Source organism: Vanellus vanellus (genome assembly GCF_965231255.1).
Source record: "Vanellus vanellus genome assembly, chromosome: 14".
NCBI lineage: Eukaryota > Metazoa > Chordata > Aves > Charadriiformes > Charadriidae > Vanellus > Vanellus vanellus.
The window spans coordinates 19,628,603-19,638,542 of NC_138919.1; the positions used below are offsets into that span (position 1 = coordinate 19,628,603).

At 39.8% G+C, this 9,940-nt stretch overlaps 1 protein-coding gene across 1 annotated transcript; it reads left to right on the top strand.

Annotated features, from left to right (window-relative positions):
* Positions 1 to 988: 988 nt before the first annotated feature.
* LOC309677476 (parvalbumin, thymic CPV3) lies at positions 989 to 3,701 on the top strand (the record flags this gene model as incomplete). Its single annotated transcript, XM_082490280.1, has 4 exons — positions 989 to 1,052; positions 1,419 to 1,551; positions 1,992 to 2,101; positions 3,676 to 3,701. The coding sequence occupies exons 1-4, from the start codon at positions 992 to 994 to the stop codon at positions 3,699 to 3,701; spliced, it is 330 nt and encodes a 109-aa protein (XP_082346406.1). The 5' UTR covers positions 989 to 991.
* Between the last annotated feature and the right edge of the window lie 6,239 nt (positions 3,702 to 9,940).

Genomic DNA, 9,940 nt, shown 5'->3' on the forward strand with positions numbered 1-9,940 from the left:
ATTTGACTGCTGCAGTCATCTTCTGATGAGCGACTTCAAGGTCCAGAGGTTAACTGAAAATATTTAGCATACTTGGAGCTTGAAAGGCTATGTTTTGATGGCAGAGCTGTACTCAATTAAGCACAAGTGGATGTATTAAAAAAAGTGTTCTTCTTGTCCATATTATCTTAGGATATAAATAGAAAGAAAAGTTTAATTAGCTAAGGAAGAAATATGAGCTGGGTCTCAGATCAAACATTTGATCCATGAAACAGTAACCTAAGTAGTGGTTATTGTCACCTTTTGAATCCTTTATAAGCCAGAGTGGCAAGCCAGAGCTAACATTACTATTTTGCCTGGTATCTCCTCAGCTATTTTTCCTTTACCTAGCTGAGAAAACTATAAAGGTGAGCAGCTGACTTGAGATTAATGAAATTAAATTACTGTGCAGAGCTGCACCAGTAGTAAGTACAATAACCATTGTTCTAAGATTTTTATTTTAATTGCTGGAATTACATATGGATGGACCTTATATAGATAAGTATCAGTTTTCTTTTCCTTTTTATTCTTCAGGGCAGTTGGGGGAGAAAACAGAAGCAAACCTTCTTGACTTTCTTTTTTCCACTGCATATACTGTTATTTGTATTGCCAGATGCCGTGCATTCTAGTAAGACTAATTATTAACAGAAACATAGAGTTTAAAAATGTGCTGTACTTAAATAGGATGCAGGTAAATGATAAAAAATTGATCTTCAACTCACAACATCATTAAACATAATCCATCTCATTAAAAAGTATTATTTCAGCACTGCTATTTTTAAGGAAGTAATGTACTAAATCTTCTAATTTGTTTAGGAATAACAGCGATGTCACTTTGATGGAACAGATTCACCTCCTTAGAAGTCTCGTTAGCCATATAGTATTCTTCAAAACACAGAAAAACCAATTCATTGTAAGATGCATTTGCATTTCACAAATCTGTTTGCAATATACTATTTTGCACAGGTTTAAAATGAGCCTTACAGACATTCTAAGCCCTTCGGATATTGCTGCTGCTCTGCGGGACTGCCAAGGTGAGAAAACAATTAAAACTCTAAAAATCTCTTATTTTGTATAACACATGGCAAGCTTAGTTCGGTCCCAAAGGAATACTGAACAAGCGCATACTGTAAACAGATTTCTGTAATCTCTTTGCTTAGCTGTCACAGTGTATTTTGTTCGTGACTGGTTTATATTATCAGTTTGCAACCTATTCTGGTGTGATATTTTTTTTATGTTTAGGAGGGTATGAAGCAGTATGGCAAAATTCATTCTTTGACAGGCTTTATCTATCATTCATGTTTAGAACAACTAAAATGTACCAAAGCAGCATCCTCAGACTGTTTAGGAACAGTGACTGCAGTGGTCTGGTGTTAATTTATTTCTTAATTTATTTTCAGCTCCAGATTCCTTTAGTCCCAAAAAATTCTTTCAGATCAGTGGGATGTCTAAAAAGAGTAGCAGCCAGCTCAAGGAGATCTTCCGGATCCTCGACAATGATCAAAGTGGCTTTATTGAGGAAGACGAGCTCAAGTAAGGATTTTCTATGTTAACTATTTACAGGCTACCCAAAAGTCAGCACTTTTTACTTTCCAGAACTGTCCCGTAAATGTAAGCACAAGTTATGCTAAACATTGATAAAACCTTCAGCAGATTCTGAAAGGTGTATTTAACTAGATAATCCCTACAGAGAAGAACAAATTAGTAAATACTTGCCTTTAATGCTCAGTATAGAAAAAAGTAACTCCCTGGGGCTGGATTTTGGTAGTGGGCAGAATCAATTGTATCAGGGCCGGACTTACAAAGCAGAAATGTACAGGACTAAGGTTTAGCTTGTCAAACAAAGCAGTGTTTGGAGGGCTTGTCTATCGTGGTAAATAATCTGTTTATAACGAGCTACCAGTTCGATTATACAGCCAGCATAAAAGAATAGTATTATGTGAAAATCATCATCAAAGTTCTTTTCTTCCTAGGTATTTCCTTCAGAGGTTTGAGTGTGGAGCCAGAGTGTTGACCACCTCAGAAACCAAGACCTTCTTGGCAACTGCAGATCATGACGGGGATGGTAAAATCGGGGCTGAAGGTATTAACTTATTTATATACAGAATAAGGCACCTCAGGATGTGTTGCGAATTATGTGTGATTCTCTTTTATGTTGACAGTACATTAATGCACCTCCAGCGATTTTACTGAAACCCTTGCAGTAGCAATCTGTTTAAGGGCAGAAATGCTTCCTGATCTTACAGGTTCATCTCTGCAACTGCTTTTGCACGAGCAGGCCAAAAAAACCCCACCTAGGCTGCCCTAAGGAACGTTCTCATTGTCACTCACTCACAAATTTCCAGTTGTTTTGAAAGGAACCACCCCTTATTTCTCCTCCCACATACTCTGATATAAAGCAGCATGAGCATCACTTGTAATACACAAATGTAAAAGCAAGGACAAAAGAGCCAGGCCTCCACAGGAGAATCAACAGCACGTACACCAGCTCATTTACAGCAGGTATCTCCCAACAGAAGTTCCACTAGTCAGTGAAATCATTCACAATCTGCGAGAGCTACAAGTTCAGCAGCCCAGTACAATAGTTCAGTATTTGTTTTCCATAATAAGGAGAACAGAGTGATCGAGTGTTACTACCCCGACACGAGATCCCACAACAGGCTCTGTGCATGGGGATGGATGCTATTTATCTTCAGCGGCAGGTTAAGGACCAGATAGGAAGGAGCAGCTGTTTTAGGAAGCAGCGTATTGCACTCACCCGATGGAAATGCCAGTGTGATTTAATGGCTGCTCAGTGCAGAAACCTCTAGATCTCCTAATTCCCTATTTTCCTATCCCATTTGGAACAGGAAGCACACACTCACACTAAAGGCTCACAGCCAAATGGCAACTTGCCCCATGAGAGAAGCAAGCTGCCTAGACGAGCATGAAAGGGGCTTAGGGAATAGCGTGCAGGGAATGTGCTGGCATGCAGATTCCCCAGCTCACTGCGCTAGGAGGACAGAACTCTTCTGTTTCTTTCTTTGGAAGGAATTAAATCCCGTTCCTTAGGAAATGTGCCAGAATAAACACACATGATTTATGAAGCAACCTATGTACTAATACAGTTGTTCAGCGACAGGCCTGATCAGATACTCTAACTCACAGAAGCCAACCATTTAAAAGATCTTCCAAATAACAGCATCTTATTGCACAACACAGTACAGTATCATACCACATCAAACTGTTCTTGGCTTTCGACTGTGCTCTAAATCAACACTTCTCACCTGCTGAAGCATTACAAACAGCTAATAAGACACACTGACTCGCTTTTCATTCTTGTTCTTGAGCTCTGAACTTCTTCTTATTCAAATTCCATATTAACTATTCCATTGGTTTTGGCCAAGATAAGTATTATGCAGAGAGCAGGCTAAAACTACTTTGAACATTTTATTATTCCTTATAAATGTCAGCAAAACACTGCCTTTCCATCTGTTGTTTAGAAGAGGACGTTTAGACAATGTCTCTCTTCCGCACGTTTCTTCTCCTCTGGTCATCTCATCAGGTAATTGTTTTCTCTTCATTCCTATTCTAAATCTCTTGATAAGCCACTAATCTTTTAGTACTAATCCTTTCATTTTAATAGTTCTACTGTAAATACTCTCTTATCTTTCACAGAATTCCAGGAAATGGTGCAGTCTTAGAGGTTCAAAAGGACCGAACAAGATAGAATTGGGATGAATCTGCACGAGACGCTCCAAAACCCTGAAAATCAGGAGTCCCTTATTTGTCTTGACAGTGTCTGTTATTTGTTCATTGACTTAGCAACATAATGAAACACTGATTAATAATATTTTTTTTCATTGCGTGGACCACTTACCATGTTCTAAACTCTATTTTAGCGGACACTTCCCTTAATAATATCCAATAAAAATTAATCATATACAGTAGCTTGTGTCTGTTATTCTGACTGCTAAACTGAAAGGTATGAATTCATAAACTGAAAGTGTTAATCCTTCCCATACCCTGATCTTATCAGACCTTCATATACGGAACATCTTTTGAAATCAGTGGGAGTTCCATTTACAATAGACCTTCTGGATTAAGCTTGAAGTTCTCAAAACATTCAGATCTTCGTCAAAGACTAGAAGCTCAGATACAGTTGTGAGGTAGGTGAGGATAAAATCTCTTACTGACTTCCAAGCGAAAAGCACTCATACATTTCTGCTTAAGAAGTGGTTTCTGCTTGTGAAGTGGCAGTTTCCAACCGCTCTTTTTACATTAGCCAATTAAGAGGACAAGAAAGTAAAACCCACATGCTTTCCTACAGAAAGAATTGAAAGGAAAGCCTATGTGGACTTGAGGTTTCACATAACTGTGAGGCTTTAAAAAGCAGAGAGGAAGCAAAAGATATCTTCTTGGTGGTATTTTCTAGCTTTCTCAATAGGGAGGACTAAAAGTGCGGAGGAAGAATTTGTAGAAATGCATGTTGAGAAAGCTCCAACGTACTCTACCCGGTACTTTTGGGCTACATCTGCCATATTAAAAATGTCCTTCACAAAAGCATCCATCTCTGGGGACGCTGAAGAAATGTCTTTTTATGAATAAACAATTCAATCATCAGAAAAGAGAGATGTTCAGATGCTCTGATTGATTATTTATATATTCACTTGTTTTCTCAACATTAACAAGTTCTATATACTCCAGTGCTCACATACGCAGCTTGTAGGAGTCACTGCCACACAATATAAGCCTTTTCAGCAAAGTGAATGGTTTAGAGTCACTGCAGTTTCGATGCATTTCCTCCTTTGCTGCAAATTACTACATTCAAAATTAACTGCATTTTGTTTCTTTTCAAAAGTCTCTATAAATACTGGTAATTGTGTAGAAAAACACCAAAACCAGAACTGAATTCTTTATGAGCTAGACAGCTATCGCTGGGGAAGAGACTAAAGAATGTGAACGCACTTGCAAGAAGGGCTATATACCTTCCAGAGCAACAAAGTCACAAAGAGAGAGCCCATACAGCTAATGCTTTGATATGCCAGGCCTTTTTCTCTCTCCTACCCTGTACTTTTCAAACCTAACAAAACAGTAATTGAAAAATTCCTGTTGGCCTCAAACACGTTCATCATCGAAGCAAGAACAGTTAAATAAATTAAATTTCTCCTTTACTCAGTGTGAAAAAAAGTTCATAGAGTGCCATCCTGCAAGACACCCTAGACAGGTGCGCCAATACAAATTCTGTAATGATTCATCCCTGAGTACTCACCTCTATGTCTTCTCTGCGGCCATCCACTCTTTAGGGAGCCAAGTACTGGCGAATCAGCCAAGAACATCTACTGCTTTTTTAAAAAACATATATATAAATCTGCAATTCTTAACAGTTGATGGCTGAAAATAGTATTTTTGTCCCATTTCAAAATGTTTTCAAGCAGCTTAATTTGTCACACAAGTTGTTTGGAAGTTGGTAGGCTCAGTATGCATGAGAATTTAATACGGTGATCACATTTTTCCTTTTATTGTGCATAAATAATACAAACTGATAAAAAACGAACATTGAATTTTAATAATATTTCTTAACATTATGAAATATGCTCACCTGGCATAAATCACTAGAATGTCAATTACTCAGATTTACACAAGCTGAGGATCTGACCCATAGAGATTCTCCTAGCATAAGATGGATGTCACAGGATATTCAAAAGAAATAAAGTGTGTTGTTGGCAATGAAACCAGTCTGATGACAGAAGGGTTTGGGACTAGTTCACATGCAAGTAACAAACAAATCGCTCTCCATTTCACTTACAATTAAGTGTCCTGACCTTGACTAATCATATTACGTCAGGCAGACAAATCCTAGTAAAATAAAGTATTTTCCAGTTGCCACTGCACTCCGAACTCTAGCTCCTCTCAATGTCTCAGCCTTTGCACCGTGGACCTAGACAAAGAAACGCAGAGGCCCAGCACAAATTCTGTTATTCTGCAACACAGTGCTGGACCAGGTCACTGGACAGAGGGTGGACAGAAGATTCGTACAGTGTCCTGGCTCACAACAAATTTGTGAGTGAAATTAGAACTTTCTTCACTTCACAGAAAGAAGAATATATCACAGCTGTCTGCATCTGAAGTTCCTGTAAAACATCCGGACTACAAAATGTACTTAGGCCAAATCAAGAGGCAAGGAACAAAAAGCCCGGGGAAGCACTTCTTGGCCTGACACGTATCCTTTTAACTGGTTTGTATGTAAAGGCTTTAGAAAAATCTTGTTCCTCATTACCAATTCAAAACATGTCTCAATTGTTTGTTTATAGCTTATTATTGTACACAAGCTGTGCACTACAGCACCAAACAGAAAACATACTACCCACTGGCTCTACTTGACCTATTTTGAGATCTCTCTAACATCCAAACTGTTGCAGTTAAAGGAACCTTTCCATGCATTTCCATCAGGAAAAAAGTACCTTAAAACACAACTTATCACTTCCCTGGAACCCCTGGAATGGTAAATCATACTTTTGAATGCTCTTGTGAAACATGTGATAGTGATAACTCAAACTGGATTTACTCACTGACAGATAGCTGTCTGCTCCGTGGCCTAAAACAAAATGTCATCAGTAACCCTCCTTCTAGAGATAGGGTATGCAGAATTCCACTTGTTTCAAGTAGGGGCTTGTAATTGAGAAAGCTCCTGGACAGGGCTTCATTGACTAACAAGCAAGGAAAAACTATTTACCATATTTAACCACCATTTAACATGTGGATATGGGTGCTCATGGAAGGGACTGAGCAGCCACTTTCTCTAACCATGTATTTAAGGGATGGGATGGAAATAGGGACTGCATTAATAAACTGCATTCATTACAAAGATTTGACATGAGAAGCAGCATTGAGAAATCAGCTACTACTGACAGTTGTGCTTACAGATTGCAGCAAAAGCTGCAACTAGTTATCAGAATTACCACTTGTGCGTTGTATACTAAAATTATTCACTAGACATAACAACTATAAAAATACATTTTTAGAAAATACCAGAATACTTGTGATTCCATTAAAATACAGGTCTCCAGAGTTCCATTTGATGTTCACATTATTTACCCCATATTACCTTGTGTCATGTTACCCTGTCTGTGAATGGTTAAAATTAAAATATAAAAGAATAAACAGCGGCTTTATTCAACCGCTAACCATAAAACCCACCATGCCTTAAATATGTCAATCTATGACATAATTCTTCGCGTAATTCTCCCTCTCATTTCTTGCTGTGATCAGCAGGAAAATAATTAACATATTAACATATACTGTACTATACTATATTACTATAATTCATCTTCAGAGCTGAAATCCTTTTAACTGTCTAGCCCCTTCCTCATCCTCTCGTCACAGCTTTTCTTTCACATGTACTACAGATCCAGGCTAGTAACAACATGCTTGTTAAACACATTAAACAAATCAAAACATTTAAACAGCCCAAGTTTGGCACGAAAGTAGCTTTTTATTGTTATTCAGTGACTTTGTATCCTTAATCATAACCAAAGCTAGTGTAAAGTTACTACCTTCCTTTATGAAATCTCTGATCCTGCAAAGCAAATACATCCATTATTAAACCACCTCTACTCACCATGACACTCAGCTGCTCACATTCCTTGACATCACACTGAGCAGAAATCTGGGAGGGATGAATGCCACTCTTAGCAGGACACCTGCATCTAGCCGCAGCGTTGTATCTTCACACAGAGCTACACAGGCCTGTTCCAGCATTAACAAAGCGCGCAGACCGGGGATACACAGGCATTATGCTTTTTGCTGGATGGCAGCACTATTTTGTAATTTATTTGCTAAACTAATCCCAAACTGCTGAGTCTACACATTTGTTGACACATTTAGACCACATACTGTCAATGGAACAGCTATTTGAGCTGTCAGCTGTATTTATTTACAGCTGTCAGCTCTAACACCCAGAGTGATTTATAGTATACCTTTTTGTTAAGTCTGCTACTATGCAGCTGACGGAAGTGCTCAAAATAGTACTTAGAAATAGGCTCAGCAAACCAAAAAGTATGACTACACAATGCTGAAGATACTATTTCTTACTTCTATGTATTTTTTTTTAATAAATTGGAAATCATAAAGTTGTTAATTATTTGTCTGTTGATGCAGGAGCTGTCCTGTCAAATTCCCAATGTACTTATGCAGCAGTATAATTTTACATAATCATGGGCTAGGAATCGCATTTCAAACTCAGGGTGATCTGATGCCACTTCGCAAATGTCAAGGTGTGGTGTTACTGCACATACAATTAAGAAGATGGGATGAAATTGGAACCACAATCGAAGTTTCTTCCTGCCCTGTTAATTTGTACATTAGAAATCTAATAATTTAATTGAATCTGTTATCATTTACTCTTTGTAGATTCTCAGGAACACTTCCACCAAAAGCAATGTCAAGTTGGAGATGAGGTTGCACTGAGCAGAATTATATTTTAGCAATCACTACACATACATTAATTCCCTTCCTAGGGAAAGTTTGGCACAGAAACACTTTCCTTATCAATCAGCAATTACAGCAAGTATCCACTGTCCAGCCATATACACCTCCACTATATATCCCTTGCAACAGTATTTGTATTTCAGCAGTAAATAAGCACCCTAGTCATAGACCAGCATCTCCAGTGCATTAAGTCCTGAACAAACACACAGCTAAAGGTTGAACCCAACACAAGCCAAAATCCACAGTCACTACAGTTTCAGAGTCTCTTTGGTAAAAAATTAACTTATTTTGCTATCAATACCACCAATTTTAAGAATTTCCATGTTTTGCATTAAATGGGTAGAATAAAGAAATTAACTTCCCCTCTGGCCTGCAGTCCTGACCACACCCAACCCCACAGTACAGCACAAGGAGGGGGCAGCTTTGCTGGTTTCATTTGATATATTCAACCCCTACTGGACGTTCCCAGAAATTCTCTCGTCTGTGTTGCAGCCTTCAAACAGACAGACCATAACTCTAAAGGGCTGATCTGCACACACTGCTGAATTTTAACTCACAGCTTTAGGGTAGTAAGCAAGAATTACTGTATTTGGACACCGCATCTGAACACATTTGGCCTGATCCTTCCCCAGCCCCTGCTCGAGGAAAGCCTGTGGAGCGCAGCACAGCCGGACCTTCCCCCATCCTGCTTTCTTGTGCTGGCTAGAGGCAGGAGCCACCTTCTGCCATGGCCTCTCTGAAAACATTATATTATAAATCAGATTCTCTCTGCAGCTTTGGAAACACTTCCTACAGCTGTTTGAGACCTAGCTGGCACTGACTGGAAATGCTCTGTCTGCTGCGATGGATCAGCGCGGTGTCCCTCCAACCTGCCCGGCCCACACAACATGAGAAGCTGCTCAGCTCTTGAGAGGTTTGGGTTAAATGCCATACAGGCAGGTAGGAAAGGTGACCCCAAGGTGGTGACAAGCTCTGCATCCGTGGAAAGGGAGTCTGCACACACAATACATTCACATGAATTCACATGTTCAACTCCATGTTGAACCAGCCTGAGAGGGCCTCAGTGTGGCTGCCTACCAAGCTGACCAGACCTCACAGCCAGCCAGCACCTCCATTTTCTGCCTCCTGTTGCCTCACAGGAGGCATCCCCCTCCATTTTGTGCCTCCCTTCCCTCACAAGAAGCAGCTCCCGCCATCTTGTGCCTCCCCTCCCTCACAAGAAGCAGCTCCCGCCATCTTGTGCCTCCCCTCCCTCAGAGGAGGCAGCCGCCTCCCTGAGGCGCAGTCGGGCAGGGTTTGTAGCCAGGGCATGGCAGTGGGGACACGAGGCAGAGCTGCGTGCCGACTTCACCAACCCAGGGGGAAACAGTGGTCATCTCTCCTGCTTACACCACTCGCTTCTGGAGTACAGACATTAAATATTAAATTGCTGCAGTCTTACAGCATCTTTATT